Consider the following 15,174-nt stretch of genomic DNA (forward strand, 5'->3'; position numbering starts at 1 on the left):
TTATTCACATAGAAACAAGTCTTACAATTACAGCACCAAAGGGATGTACAGCAACATAAACACAGCTGAAGAAAGCCGCTAAAATTTTCTTAACACTAACTTTACATTGCAACAAACCTTCTAGTTGCAGAAAACATGTGATGCTCCCTATAACTGAAACCAATAAAATCTACCCAGTCATACATATTGGTCTAACATCAGAAGAGAGATACCAAGCTAAAGTTTGAAAGTATACGTTCATTCTGATCTTCGGGGCGTAAAATTAAGCCCAAACATCTCCTTGGGACTGTGCCCCGATTTGATAAGACCAACCAGCCTCGCAACAAGCAATGCACTATCGTATATGTGATTCATATCGTCGGTACTGCACCACAGATGATGAGCTAACTGTAGCTTTCTGAGTTTGGTATTGATGCCAATGCCCCATTTGAGGAAGAGCATCTCTCTTTCTTGTTCTGAAAGATTTTTCTCCATCTGCTTGCTCAGCTTACGTCTCTCTTGACTAAGGTCCTTTGAGCTGATATTACATAAAAAGTTAAAAGAATAACTAACTTAAGTGAACAATTGATATTGGCTCGAAAATCTTACCTTGAAGCAAGTGTCGAACATCTATCATACACGATGGTTTTTTCTCCCCGAGAGAATTTATCCTTCAAGAATTTCATTCTTCTCATCTCTACCTCCATGTAAATAGCGTCTGAAGGGTCACCTTGAAAAAGTAAGAAGAAGTAAGTTCTGTGTACAAGCGAGACATTGCAGTCATGCCAAAGTTCGATTATTTCTCTTTGGAGCCTTTTGAATTCGGTTGGCCAACTTGAAAGACCTTTGAATTCATCTTCGATTGGCTCTAAACCGACGTCCTTGACATCCTTCTTTGAAGACTGATTGACCTTTGGTTCAATCTCATCATTAGCCTGCATGAAATATAGATGCTGAAACATAAGAGTTATGACAAGAAACCAATCCAAGTTTCCATAAAATTTGTATATGTAACTAGTTCTTTTTTGTGATAATGTATATGCAGAAAAACTAAATCCTGCATATGCTCGACAAAACACACTTCAAGAAAGAATGCAATCAGTCAGAATATACTTTTGTTAGACAAAAATATTAACTCGCTGGATTTGTGCCTGTCTCATTTTCAGTTGGAAGCTCTGCCTTTCCACTCATGTCAGCAGAACAGCAGATACCACCCTCAGCAGTCGAAAACTCCATATGTGGGGCATCAATCTCAATATCAAAAGTATTTTCTGGTGAACAATGAGAATAGTTTGTTGACAACTTTTTCATGTCGGAATTAAAATTTATTGGAGGTATTTTACTTTCAAAACTCTCCTTTTCTCTTTCGGATCCCATTGATGGTATATTCTCATTGTAGTCCACAATCTTGAACCAAGGTGAAGCTGAACCAGTGGTAATAATACTTGCTGCGCAGCTTCTACTTCTAGTCAATTTCATGCCTCTAGAGACCGATGAATCTGTGGCTAGCTCATGTGTTAAAGATAGCATTTCAAGAGACGCCATATCAAGAAAATGAATAGACCCAACTTCACTCTCTTTCTTGAACATTGGTTGTATTGACTCTCGGACATCATTCAACGATGCAGTAATGTTTTCTTGTTTCTTCTTCAAGGGAATAGGTCGAAATCCTTCATCAGCTTTCAATTCATTATCATCATTCAATGCAGAAGACATAGTTTCTCGATCTCTAGCCAAAGGTGGGAATGGAGATTTTGATTCATCCCTGTCTCCGTTTACAGAGAACATTACTTCAGGGAATCCATTGTTTTCTTCTGATTGTAAGTTACTGGATTTCACAGACCCTATGTCACTTGATTTTTCTGTCTCGATGCAATGAACTTCCCTGCAAAGATCCTCTGAAGTCCCATTACTTCGTTTCTCTATGTCCTCCCAACCGTGGTATGAATCACCTTCACTAAAGTTTGAACTGCTAATTAAGATTCTTGGATCAGCATTATTATTCTCGAAGTTCTCGTTAAAGTAAGGAATTTTAGCAAAATGATCTTCCGAACTGGTCCTACTGAGTCCATCAGAAAATGTTCTGTTATCAACATCCAAGGAGTGAGGATCTGCCAAAATGGAACTCTCCTGTTGTCGAATTTCACCCTCTGGTGATTTTTGAACTCGCAAATGAGGGTAATTCCCAAATCTTGCCTAGAGAAAAAAATCAAGAGAGGACTAAAAATACGTATAATCAGTACAAAAAAAAAGTAACATATCAATCAATGAACGTTTACCCGTATCACTGATTGTTCATCATCTCCTAGCATTTGTAACAAATCTGTCACATGAGATTGAGCTATATCTCTTTGCAGAATAAGTTCTTTAATCTCCTTCTCAAGCTGAGTCAAAGAAAACTTCAATAAAGCTTCAAGTTCTACTGAGGCCTAATCTTGACAGTCTGGGAGATAAAAAAATCACTATCAACCATCATTTTCGTTACTTAATTACCTTTACAATTTGAAGATCTTTCTCACTAAGCAATGCCAAATAATTCTGAGAAGCTAATTCCCTTCATAATCAATCAGAGATCCGATCCGAGATGTATCAAGGAATAGTTGACAGTGTTGTTAATGGGGAAACTCGTGGAAGTGAAATCGGACACCGTGTTGTTCTTCCTGCGTCATTTATTGGAGGGCCTAGAGATATGCGTAAGAGGTATCTTGATGCAATTGCTTTGGTAAGAGCGTTTGGGAAACCAGATTTGTTTATTACGATGACTTGTAATCCAGAATGGAAAGAAATTAAGGACAATCTTTTTGTTGGTCAAGTTGCTCAAGATCGCCCAGATTTAGTTTCACGCGTATTTCATGCGAAGTTAATTGACTTGAAAGATCAAATTCTTAAAAAGTTCATATTTGGTCGTGTTGCTGCCTATGTCTATGTTATTGAGTTCCAGAAATGAGGCTTGCCCCATTGTCATATGCTTATTATTTTGGCTACCGATTGCAAAATTAATTCACCCGATATGTTTGATTCTTACGTTGTTGCGGAGATCCCAGATCCAGCTAAATTCCCTAAGCTGTTTCATTTAGTCTCCAGACACATGATGCACGGTCCCTGTGGTATATTGAATAGAAAATGTCCTTGTATGGTTGATGGCCGATGCAAAAATCATTATCCTCGTTTGTTTTCAGAGAATTCAACTCAAGGTCGAGATGGATATCCCATGTATAGACGGAGAAATGATGGCTGAACTGTCACAGTCCGAAACTGTACGTTAAATTCACAGTGGGTTGTTCCTTATAATCCATACTTGTTGTATAGGTATGATTGCCATATTAATGTTGAGATATGTTCAGGGCTCACAGCGGTAAAATATCTATATAAGTATATATATAAAGGTCATGATAAGATATATGTTCGTCTCTCACAACACGGTTCGGACACCTTCATCGACGAGATAAGAGCATTCCAAGATGCTCGTTGGATTTCTGCTCCGGAAGCAAGGTGGAGAATTTTTTAATTCGATTTGAATGAGATATCTCCTCCGGTTATTAATTTACCCTTACATTTACCTAATAAACAATATATTACCTTTTGTAATCACCAGAACTTGAAAAAGGTGTTGGACTCCGGTAATGTTGGCAAAACTATGCTAACTGAGTATTTTGTGACATGCTCAAATGATGCTGAAGCTAGAGAATTATCGTATTCAGAGTTCCCACATTATTATGTTTGGGATATGAGGACCAAGACATGGAATGAAAGGAGAAAAAGACATGTAATAGGCCGTTTAAATTCAACAAATCCTACAGAAGGAGAGAGATATTATCTACGAGTGCTGCCGCTTCACGTTCGTGGAGCAGTCTCTTTTGACGATTTACTCACTGTTGGTGGACAGACATGCTTCTCGTTCAAGGAAGCAGCTCAGCGTAAAGGTTTGCTAGAGTCCGATCGTAGTAATTTTGAATGTTTAAACGAAGCTATGAGTTTTCACATGCCAAATGCTTTCCGTCGGCTGTTTGCTACTCTATTGGTATACTGTGAGCCGTCTGATGTCAAGAACTTGTGGGATTCTTTTTATGAACATTTTTCGGATGGCTTTGCAAGGGATGGCGTTGTTGGTGATGTCGAGGTGTTGTGTGAAACCCTTAGATCTGTTAATTACTTTCTTGAAAGCATGGGTAAGAATAGTTGTATGTATGACTTGCCCAAAATACCAAGTCTTGCAGAGTCCTCTACAATTTCAGGATGCAGAGAGATAATGGATGAGATGTGTATTCCATTATCAGCAGAAGATTTGGTTGCTCATCTACATCTTAATACGGGACAGCGTGTAGCATATGATTTGATTATGGATTGCTTAGAAAATGCAAGAGGAGGCTTGTTTTTTGTCAGTGGTTCCGGAGGAACTGGTAAGACATTTTTGTATCGTGCTCTTCTCTCCACTGTTCGGTCGAGGTCTATGATAGCTTTAGCTACGGCAACATCTGGTGTTGCAGCATCCATATTGCCGCGAGGTCGTACAGCTCACTCTCGTTTTAAAATTCCTATCGATTTACATGAGAATAGTTTTTGTTCCATTTCAAAACAAAGCGGATTAGCTGAGTTGTTACGTCGTGCTAGACTTATTGTTTGGGATGAGACTCCTATGTGTAAACGCTTCGCTATTGAAGCCGTTGACCGCACGTTGCAAGATCTTGTTGGCAAAAAGGAACCTTTTGGCGGAAAAGTTGTTGTCTTGGGAGGAGACTTTATGCAAGTACTACCAGTAATTCCAAAAGCTACGGTTCAAGAAACTATTGATGGGAGCTTAATCAAGTCTTACTTGTTTCATTTGATGCACATAATTGTTTTGTCTGAGAATATGCGTGCGAGAGAAGATCCTGTATTCTGTAATTTTTTATTACGTGTGGGTCAAGGGATTGAACCAATGGATGAGCATGGAAATATCAAGATTCCAGATGACATGCTAATAAGGTATTGTGAAGAATATGATGACTTATCAGAACAGAGACTGATTTCTTATGTTTATCCAAGCCTGACCGAAAATTATTCAACAACCTCTTATATGAAAGGTCGAGCTATTCTTGCAACGAAAAATGTTCATGTCGACAGAATAAACAAAAATATTATTTCCTTGTTCCCCGGAGAAGAGATGATTTTTCTGAGTTTTGATGAAGCAATCGATGATACACAAAAATTTTATCCAGATGAATTTTTGAATAGTTTGACATCCAACGGTTTGCTTCCTCATCGTCTCGTGCTTAAAAAAAATTATCCTATCATGCTTCTTCGAAATCTTGATCCACCGAATGGTTTGTGCAATGGGACAAGAATGGTGTGTAGAGATTTCAGAAACAATGTTATCCATGGAGAAATTACTGTTGGTCATCATACTGGAAAGATGGTTTTGATCCCTCGCATACCTTTATCTGCAGCAGAAAATGAAGGATATCCATTTCAATTTAGGCGTAAACAGTTTCCTATCCGCTTGTGTTTTGCCATGACAATTAACAAATCCCAAGGTCAAACTCTTCCGATTATTAGAGTGTATTTACCTGAACCTGTTTTCTCTCATGGCCAATTATATGTGGCCATATCGAGAGGTATTTCTATGAGATGTACAAAGGTTTTAATAAAACCTGACACTTACAATGCAAACAATGATACACTTACAAAAAATGTAGTATACAGAGAAGCGCTTGATGGGGTTGTTTGAATATTCTGGTTCAATTCTTTGGTGGAATATTATATGATAGATTCATGTTTCATTTCACAATGCTTCTATTATGTTTTCTGCCTGTTTTATCGATTATGGTCACTTTGAAGCGGTATGAATTTTGACTCTGTATACCACACTTCGTTGATTTTTTTTCAATAACAATTTATTGAAAAAACTTTTTTTAAGTTGATGAAAATGACAATTTAAAAATTACAATAGTGGTTTCATTTCTGAAGTTGAAAACCTACACTCATATGATATTAAAGTTGTGTGTTTTAAAAGTAGATATCTTCTGTTCATATGATTTTTATCATTCGGAAAATCTACTCTATAAATGATACCATCTTCATTAATTGAAATATTACGGCGATGATTTATTATTGTATCTTTTATGTCAAACTGCACTATCCAAATTATAACAAATTTTATTTTATTCTTTTAATCTTTCTTTAAATATTCTTGAAAACAAAATGAGCCAAAATGAGATACAAATAATTTTTTTTCGCATATAAATATTAAAAATGATGTTTATATTGTTCGGGTCGGGATATATTTGTCAAAACTAAACCAACAAAAAAATGAAATTTAATTAGATAATAAATAATTCCATTTTTTTTTTGTAATATTAGATATTTTATATGAAAATAATTAGCCTTTATATTTCTTTTTTGTTTTTGATAATTATTTGCCTTTATATTTCTAATTTTTACTATAACTAAAATTTATATACATACCGCAAAACCATGTAAAAACATAATCCCGCATTAGAGATGAATTCAGAGAATTGACCGCTTTCAAATCTCTTAACATCGTTGTCTCCATACAAAGAACTTGAAAAAATATTAATTACATTTAACGTTCATTCATATTCACTATACACTTTGAGAAACATACACTTAGTTCAACTAATTACACCGAAAGTCAGTTAACTCTATACAAGTACAGGCATAATTGCTATTTTCTTCACCATCTTCGCTTCAATGGATCAATAATACCTAACCAAATAATTATGACATATTTCGAGAAAAGTTGTTTCCACCCACGTATTTTCTCATCAGGTATGTATGTATGTATGTATGTATGTATGTATGCATGTATCTATTTGACTAATTATTAATTATTAACTACTAAATTAACTAACTAATTAAGTACTTAAAGTGTATCTATCAATCAAAACACTAAATGCATGCATGATTAAAATTAGTTAATGATCAGATTTAAAAATATTGATTGAAAGAATCGATCATGTCTCGACTTTTTGTTTACTACCAATAATTTTAATATACTATAAATATGGCATCAAGCATATTTTGCCAATTGCGCGCCATATTCCTTACGTACTGAATTAAGAGTTTTACACCCCAAGTGTTAGAAAAATGGAAATCACACCACTTAGAGATCTGCACGACCAAAAAAAAAAAGACGTCGTTGTGAAAGTTTTCGTTATTCGACAAGGAAAAGAGGCCCCAACTAAAAAGGGAAACATGACAATCCGAAAGCTGATTTTCATCGATGAGCATGTACGTATTTTACTCGTTTAATTCTGTCCACATTATGCATAGAAAACAAAACACTTCTTGTTAAAGTAACATTTTATGCGTCACATGCAATAAATGAAATGAAATTATTTACGATGATCTCTGTTGGTTCATCGAAATCATGTTATTTTCAAAACATGCCATCTTATCTGAGTGGCCTATTGTCGATAAAATTTTAAGGCTTCAAATACATACCATATAATCATTGAGAATACTTTTCATCACATTGTTGCACAACAAATAATTTTTTATATTGTTCAGGTCAGGATATATTTGTCAAAACTAAACCAACAAAAAAATGAAATTTAATTAGAAAAAAAATAATTTCATTTCATTTTTATAATATTATATATCTTATATGAAAATAATTAGCGTTTATATTTCTAAGTTTCACTATAACTAAAATATACATATATATACCGCAAAACGATGTAAAAACATAATTCCACCATCAGAGTAATAAAAAATTATTATTTCTCAGCATAGGCTCATTTCATTAACTTTGGACAAAAAAAAAAAAAAAAAACAACACCTATATAAATTTACTTTTTCCTCAAGTTTAATATTCATACTAACGTATTTTACCATCAAATTATTCTCTTACTTTTCTTTTGCAAAAAACAGGGTACAGTGATTCATGGATTGATTTTCTCAAATGTCAATTAATATTTCCGCAAGTTATTGGAAACCAATAAGTGGTATACGATATCCAACCCTGTTATCAAATGCATAGACTCCAGATATTCAAATGTCAACCCCAAATTTGAGCTGAATTTACAGAAGAGTACCATAGTTACAGAGCTACCTCGGATGCTAAAGATGCCACACCTAACATTTGAATTCAAGGAATTCGACGAACTCGCCAATATCGTGAATGCAAAAGAAGTTCTTCGTAAGTTCCCTTATTACAAATAAATACTTTTTCCAGTTAAAAATAGATGTCATATTTATCTGCATAACAACAATGAAATGTGTACAAATGTGATCGGTTTACTAAATAAAGTCATGTCATTAAGCAATTTCACCAGACCATATAAAACAGAAGGTCAAAAGAGACAAAGTTATGCTTCTCAACATGAGGTAAATTTAAATAAAAAATTGGCAAATATAAACATGTGTATTTTAAAATTTGTAACATATAAATATTTTGTTTTAGAATGGAAACTATTTCTATCACTATCCTATCACTATGTGGGATGACTTGGCAATACACGAAGGGCAATTGATGAAGCGTATTGAGTCTGAACATCCTATATTTTAAAATTTGTAACATATAAATATTTTGTTTAGAATGGAAACTATTTCTATCACTATGTGGGATGACTTGGCAATACACGAAGGGCAATTGAAGAAGCGTGTTGAGTCTGAACAACCTATTGTTTCATTTTCCAATCTGACCATGCAAATCTTTCTCAGTATGTTATAAAACAAACATTCTTTCTTATTTCTCTAAATGTTTTTTTAAGCACAAATGACTAATTTGTAGTGTAAATCGAAACAATGAAACAGATGCACAACAGTTACAAACTACGCCAACAAACTGCAATGATTCTTAACCCACTATGTGACACCGTCAGAGCAATACACACATGGTACATATTTATGAATTTCTAACTCTGCGTATTTTTTAGTTATACATTTCATTGCATAAAACTGTATAAACTTACTAATTTGTAGCCAATATTTATTCTATCATGACAACTTTCTTCTTAAATATATAAAATAATGTTAGAAACTAAATAAAAATAGTAGACGTTTTGTTTATTATAATATATGAATGCTTCAAGATTAATATTTTTAATACATTTGTAGGTTGGATACTGACCAAAAACAAGATAAGTTATATGAACTTTGGGTTACGAAGGTACTCAAAGACGCCAAACAAGTGACATTAGACGATGTAACAAAAAAACGAGCTATGTTGACGGAGGTATTGCATTTACTATTTATGAATCTTAATGGTTTTAATTACTAAAATGATACAAATCAAAAACAGAATAATTTACCATGCTAAATATTAAAATTTTTAACAAGTAACATTCAAAGTAAACCAAGATTCGAAATGCTTCTTATTTTTACATAGAACAACTACTATTTGATACGAAGCAAGATAAAGGAGATCGAAAACAAAGCTACTCCATGGTATGAAGCATGTGATCATTGTTTCCAAGCTGCTACAAAAACAAACAACAAAGCAAGTTGTGCCAATTGCATCAACTATCCAATTACGATCATTCCAAGGTAATAAATAAATACCGATACCCAACCCAATTTTTAGACCACAAAAAAAAAAGAGATGATCAATACTTTACTTCTTTATGTTACAGGTATAGAATTACAATCACAATTGAAGATGGGATGAGACGGCAAGAATAACATTATTTGGAAAAGTTGCAGCATCTTTTGTTGGATGTTCTATTGAAGATTTCATTCAAATTCATGACCAGGTATCAAATAAAACTAACAAATGATTTTATGTCTCCATAAATAGAATATTTAGTTTTGGCATCTAACAATAAAAATTGGCAATGCAGAATTTACCGGATAACCCATATAAAGATTTGCTCAATCAACCAAGCTCCAAGCTCCACACATTCTTGTTCAAGTTGGATAATTCAGTGGAAAAACGTGATGGAGTGTTACAGATTGTGGCAGATGCTATTGAGATACATGACAATTATCCAACAACAAATGTCGGTATCAGGAAACGGACATCTCGGAAGATTATCAAGCCAACTAAACCAAGCAATGTACAACAAAAGGAAGAAAAATCAAATGAATTAAACGTCGACAGAAACATCAAGATCCATGAAGACGAAGATGAAATAGAGATTCGAGATGACGAACCAATTGCCGCGTACCAAAAAAGAGCTAAGAAGAAAAAAATCGATGGATACAAAAATATTTCAGGAGGTCTTCAAATCAAATCAAAGAAAATTTGATGATTTCATTTGTAACCAAATCATTATTTATTTATCTATTATAAGTATTTATTATTTCAAATATAATTAAAACATATTTACAAAATGTTATCATATAAATATTATCTCTATTTCTCTACGTGCAACGCACGTGCATTTATCTAGTTATATATAAAATTCACTAAAAGTAAATTTAAAAGTTTCAATTAAATAGATAATATAAACTACACAAAGATTCTAAACTAGTTAACATTTTTTATAAAAAAATATTTTTTGTATGTTTAATTGAAATATATTTTAAAAAATAATTATTTCTAAGTGACAAAATAAAATAAATTTTTTTTAAAAATATTTGATCAAAATTATTTTGTTATATATTTATTATATGTTCTGATCTGATGAGACAAATGGATGAGATGGGCCAAGAAAATAAATAATTTGACTAGGAAGGAACTTGCAAGCGAAAAAACTAGAGCGGAACAATGGAGGGTGGTGTCACTGGTGTGGAGGAAGGGAGAATCAACGGAGGAGGAGGAGAGAAGACAATCACGAGCACAGAAGAGATGCGATCGGGAGCATCATCGATGGATGACTCAATTGATTCTTCTGTTGCAGTTAGCAATCAGATTGAACAAAATCAAAATGGAAGCAGCGACTCTTCTTCTGTTACAGTTAGCAATCAGATTGAACAAAATCAAAATGGAAGCAGCGACTCTTCTTCTGTTACAGTTAGCAATCAGATTGAACAAAATCAAAATGGAAGCAGCGACTCTTCTTCTGTTACAGTTAGCAATCAGATTGAACAAAATCAAAATGGAAGCAGCGACTCGCCGCCATCAAAGAATACTGATTCGGCAAACAGCAGTAACGGGAACAAGGCCAAATCTTGCAAGGGCTGCCTTTATTATTCGTCCCGTTTGAAAGCCGATTCTCGCAACCCTCTGTGTGTGGGTCTCACCCGTTCTCTTCCAAATGGTGAGCCCTAATTATTATTTCATTCGATTTCAGGCGTTTCTGTGATTTCGGATTAGCACGTGTTTGTGGCTTTGTGTTAATCACCCTAAATTTGTTTTTTTCCCCTGGGCCCTATATTGTATTTTTAGTGCTTATTTATTTAGTCTTGTGGTTGTTCTTTCAGTGTTCCTTTCGACAACTTTCTTTTCTGATTTTTGTGATTATCTTGTTTATATTTCACGTCTTTAATGTTTTATATCTAGAAAGGAATATAATTGTAAGTTTGAGATAGACTTTCATCATAGTTGATTACTGCAACATATGAAGTTCGTAGGACCTTGGTGCTAGTCAAAGATAGGTTCATGTACTCTTGATATTTTATATGTTTAATTTGACTGATAAAGCTGAATTAGTAATCGTGATCCACTTTTCCCAAAGGTGTCAGACCGCGGCTGGGCAAATGTTTTATCTTTTGCACAACTTGTATTCACAGAAAATGGTTGTAGATGTATGATTGTGAGTTGGACTATGCTCGAGTTTCTTAATATCCTGCAGCAGTAGGATACCATAGTTTTTGTTAGGAGAGAAATCAATGGACATACATTTTGCGTTAAGGTTTAAACGTTTAATAACCATGGCAACTGAATGCCCTTCCTTGGTTTTGTTGTTCCACGACATATTTTCTTGCTTTTTTACCCGTTTCACTCGCTTGTTTATGCTTATTTTTTATTTTTTTATTTTCTTTAATCATCGGTTTGACTAGGCATATGGGTTACAGCAATTGGGCTGTATTCTTATGGGCAGAAAATAATATGTCATAAGAAATGAGTTTCAACCGTACAGCACATCCCATTTTGCTGCTTGCCAAGTTGTATGTTTTAACCTTGTGAACCTGATGTCTCATCTATTTTCCGTGTTCTTTCAATTGCATGTTTAGATAAGTAGGGGAAAAGCACCCTTTAGCTCAATGTTTCGAGATGATGCTGATTTTGTATTGATGACCAGTGCCCCGATATATGGTTGGACAATCTGAGATGGAAGCTTCCGAAGAGGGTAGGAGCATCACAGATTTTAGATACGGTTGTGTCGGTTATTCTCTTTATGTGGACCAGAAAGAACAAGCCTCCACCGGTCAGGGGATTCGAGCAGAATTACCGGTCTGTGTTGGTCTTGAGGTCAGCATCTCACTTTGTCCTTAATTTATGTATCTTTTTGAATTTGTGGTTTGGATTGACAAGATCATTTTAACTATTTGTTTGTGTAGTTTGGTGTTTGATTAAATTTTCTGAGTCGTGTGGAACATATTACTTGTTCAATAATTTGTTTTATACTATGTTTTTCATTGCATTGACGTTTGGAACTTGTTGTTTGACGGTAACAAATTGATTTTAGCAACCTGAAACAAATTATGGTACTCATAGCTGAGCAGGTTGATGATATAAAACGGTCGAGAAATTTGATAAGATCTCTTGGGTCGATAAAGTGTAAAGTTCATATGTTTTTGGCTGTGTGGACTCAATATAGTGGTTGTGGGAATGAAGAAAATTCAAGTAGATTGATGTGAAATTGAGAACCAAAGGTTGACATGTTTGTGTATTGTTCAGGAAATTCTTAGAAGTGAAAAAGATACAAGCTGTGTGTGATTTTTCAACGACGTTTAATTTTTTTATTTTTGTATTTGGGCTTTTAGTGGATTGAGATTTCCCAGGCTGGGAAGTTTCATATTTTTATTTGCAATGGTTTGTGGGAAGGCATTTTTCGGTTGTTTTTTTTTTTGGAGTCACTTATCATATTTGTTGGGATTACCAAATTGGAGCAATTCAGCGATAATTTAGATATTATAAAATTCATTATGTGGCAATCTCTATCATATACATGTATGTAAAATCCAACCACGGGAAAGGTTAATCCATTAATTATGTCTGTTAATGAATGGCATTTATTGGCGAGGGTATATGATAGTAATATTTTGACTCATTATGACTAGATTCACTACTTCGGTCATGGCGTATGATAGTAATCTTGCTGACATAATTAGCCTTGTTTCCAGGTTTTAGTTGATCGAAGAGTTAATACGGCTGAGACTGCATCTGCTCCTACTCATGCTCATGCTAAAGAAGGTGATTGACCTCTATATGATTGCTTTTACTGAAATGTTTTTTTACGAACTTCGCACCCAATATACAGGCCTTAATAGTTAGAGTATGAGCATTAGCCTCTTTGCTAATTTATTTAAGGTGCGGTGACTTTTAATGCCAGGAGTTCCAATTCCACCTGTAAATATCCCAGCTTGGCATTAAATGGGGAAAGTGGTGTCGTCATACTTTTACATGAACAAGCTAGAAAGTGATATAGGTTTATCCACAGATAGAAACAAATTTTGCCAATAAAGTGAGGCAAGAAGAAATTGTATTCTTATGCTCAAGTTCAGGGAATTCAACACTGATTGAACTTAGCTTTTCCCTTAACTTGCATCTTTTGGTGTGTTGCTAACCATCATAAACTGACATCTGTAAATATTTGCTCAAAACTACAAATAAGAAACTAACCATGTAGCTTATATGCTAGGAATCGTAGCAATTTTACAGTTTCAAATACCAATGATAAATTAGTATTAACCTTTTTATGCTAGTACATATAACATATTCGCTTGCTTTCTGCCCATTACAAATGAATTGGTAATAGCTGGGTGCTGTTGAACGGAGAGTAATTCTCTTATAATTCTATGTGGATTCATGAACTTTGTAACTAAATATATTTCAAGGTTCGCATAGAGAAATATTGGATATTTATGCTTGTGTCTGCTTTAAGATGTAAGTTTACATATTTTCGAATTGCACTTGAAAAAAGGGGATAGTGTGCTGCTGAAATGAATGGCTTTTCTTAAGTTAATTTTGATTGGTTTGTGCTATTTGTCATCTCGAGTAAATTCCGAAGTAATTTGGTGTCATTTGCCGCAGATGGTAATGGTTTGCCACAACGTCGATCTCATAAACCAGCTCATTCAACTGGGGATGATTTCTTGAACAGGTATGTCTTTTAATTTCCCGTTTTGGCATCCTAGTACGCATACTAGATTTAGGCCGAGTACGTGGTCTTATATTTTGGCTTTCTTATTGCCCTGCACGAATGTTTATCTTTGATGCCTTCTAGTCAAGTTTAAAAACGAGATACAAGCATGTTCTGTTGTTTATATATGTAGATTTACTCGGAACGCGAACCTTGTTGCAAATGGTGTGGTCAAGAACGCTCGAAAAGTAGGGAACCAAATAAAGCAGAGTCTCGACGACATATTTTATCCCTACCGAAGACGACCAAAGTGACACGCTGGTCCTAGCTTTACAAAAGAAAAATAAATGATTATGGAGCAGGGAATTAACCTTGATCAATATATTGTATAATTGATGTCAGCATTCTGTTTTCCTCCCCATTTTAAGTTTCTTTTGGGTCCTCTTTCAAATTGAGAATTTCCAGTGAGGCAGACAACATTTTGTTATTGTATGTTCCATTTTTATTAAATCGCTTAAATTTTTGTCATCCATATCTCAAATATTCATTGCTGCTTTGGTAACTATAAAAGAAGGATATCCTTGTCCCGGTGAAAAAAAAAATCTAAAAAAATTGCACCATTGCCTTGGTTCTTGTTAAAAAATTGACCTCGACCCCGACATTGAGGAAAATGCAATCTACGTGTGGATGCATAAAATATAAAACTCAACAAAAATAATATATCCACTGTAATTTTAAATTTTCACAATTAAATTTTGCTTGATAAATTTTAAATTTATATTTATATATTTTAGTATAATAAACTATTGCATATATACATATGTTATGTAGATAATGGACAATAGTAGCCATGCTTAACTGATACGTTCGACCTGGAATTGGATCGGAACTGGCCTCATTAAACGCGAAATCGGAACTGGCCTCCAAATCTATTAGTGAATGGATCAGGTCGGTTTTTCACTTATTGAACCACAACTGGTAAAATTTTTAAAAAATGAAAACAACCACAAGATTAAAAAATGGCTCGGAACTGGCTCGGAACCGGTCCATCTACTACCGGTTC

At 34.3% G+C, this 15,174-nt stretch overlaps 3 protein-coding genes across 3 annotated transcripts; 2 read left to right on the forward strand and 1 right to left on the reverse strand.

The window, feature by feature from the left end:
• Positions 1-66: 66 nt before the first annotated feature.
• On the reverse strand, positions 67-2,511 carry LOC140985520 (kinesin-like protein KIN-7G). Its single transcript, XM_073453352.1, has 5 exons — positions 2,473-2,511; positions 2,259-2,363; positions 1,120-2,175; positions 589-914; positions 67-517 (listed from the first exon to the last, which is right to left on the reverse strand). The coding sequence occupies exons 2-5, from the start codon at positions 2,289-2,291 to the stop codon at positions 238-240; spliced, it is 1,695 nt and encodes a 564-aa protein (XP_073309453.1). The 5' UTR covers positions 2,292-2,363; positions 2,473-2,511; the 3' UTR covers positions 67-237.
• Positions 2,512-3,119: 608 nt separating this feature from the next.
• On the forward strand, positions 3,120-5,686 carry LOC140985970 (uncharacterized). The gene is made up of 2 exons (XM_073453902.1): positions 3,120-3,236; positions 3,575-5,686. Exons 1-2 carry the CDS (start codon positions 3,120-3,122, stop codon positions 5,684-5,686), a joined length of 2,229 nt encoding a protein of 742 aa, XP_073310003.1.
• Positions 5,687-10,542: 4,856 nt separating this feature from the next.
• Positions 10,543-14,639, forward strand: LOC140986939 (uncharacterized). The gene is made up of 5 exons (XM_073455353.1): positions 10,543-11,123; positions 12,108-12,277; positions 13,153-13,222; positions 14,063-14,132; positions 14,305-14,639. The coding sequence occupies exons 1-5, from the start codon at positions 10,631-10,633 to the stop codon at positions 14,423-14,425; spliced, it is 924 nt and encodes a 307-aa protein (XP_073311454.1). The 5' UTR covers positions 10,543-10,630; the 3' UTR covers positions 14,426-14,639.
• The last annotated feature ends 535 nt before the right edge of the window (positions 14,640-15,174 follow it).

Source organism: Primulina huaijiensis, chromosome 10 (genome assembly GCF_012295235.1).
Source record: "Primulina huaijiensis isolate GDHJ02 chromosome 10, ASM1229523v2, whole genome shotgun sequence".
Taxonomy (NCBI): domain Eukaryota; kingdom Viridiplantae; phylum Streptophyta; class Magnoliopsida; order Lamiales; family Gesneriaceae; genus Primulina; species Primulina huaijiensis.

Coding starts and splice junctions, on each gene's coding strand:
- LOC140986939 (XM_073455353.1), top strand. CDS start 10,631: ATGGAGGGTGGTGTCACTGGTGTGGAGGAAGGGAGAATCAACGGAGGA. Junction 12,278..13,152: donor CGGTCTGTGTTGGTCTTGAG/GTCAGCATCTCA, acceptor CCTTGTTTCCAG/GTTTTAGTTGATCGAAGAGT. Junction 13,223..14,062: donor TCATGCTCATGCTAAAGAAG/GTGATTGACCTC, acceptor CATTTGCCGCAG/ATGGTAATGGTTTGCCACAA.
- LOC140985970 (XM_073453902.1), top strand. CDS start 3,120: ATGGCCGATGCAAAAATCATTATCCTCGTTTGTTTTCAGAGAATTCAA. Junction 3,237..3,574: donor AACTGTCACAGTCCGAAACT/GTACGTTAAATT, acceptor TGTAATCACCAG/AACTTGAAAAAGGTGTTGGA.
- LOC140985520 (XM_073453352.1), bottom strand. CDS start 2,291: ATGCTAGGAGATGATGAACAATCAGTGATACGG. Junction 915..1,119: donor ATGAGACAGGCACAAATCCA/GCGAGTTAATAT, acceptor TATTTCATGCAG/GCTAATGATGAGATTGAACC. Junction 518..588: donor TGTTCGACACTTGCTTCAAG/GTAAGATTTTCG, acceptor ATGTAATATCAG/CTCAAAGGACCTTAGTCAAG.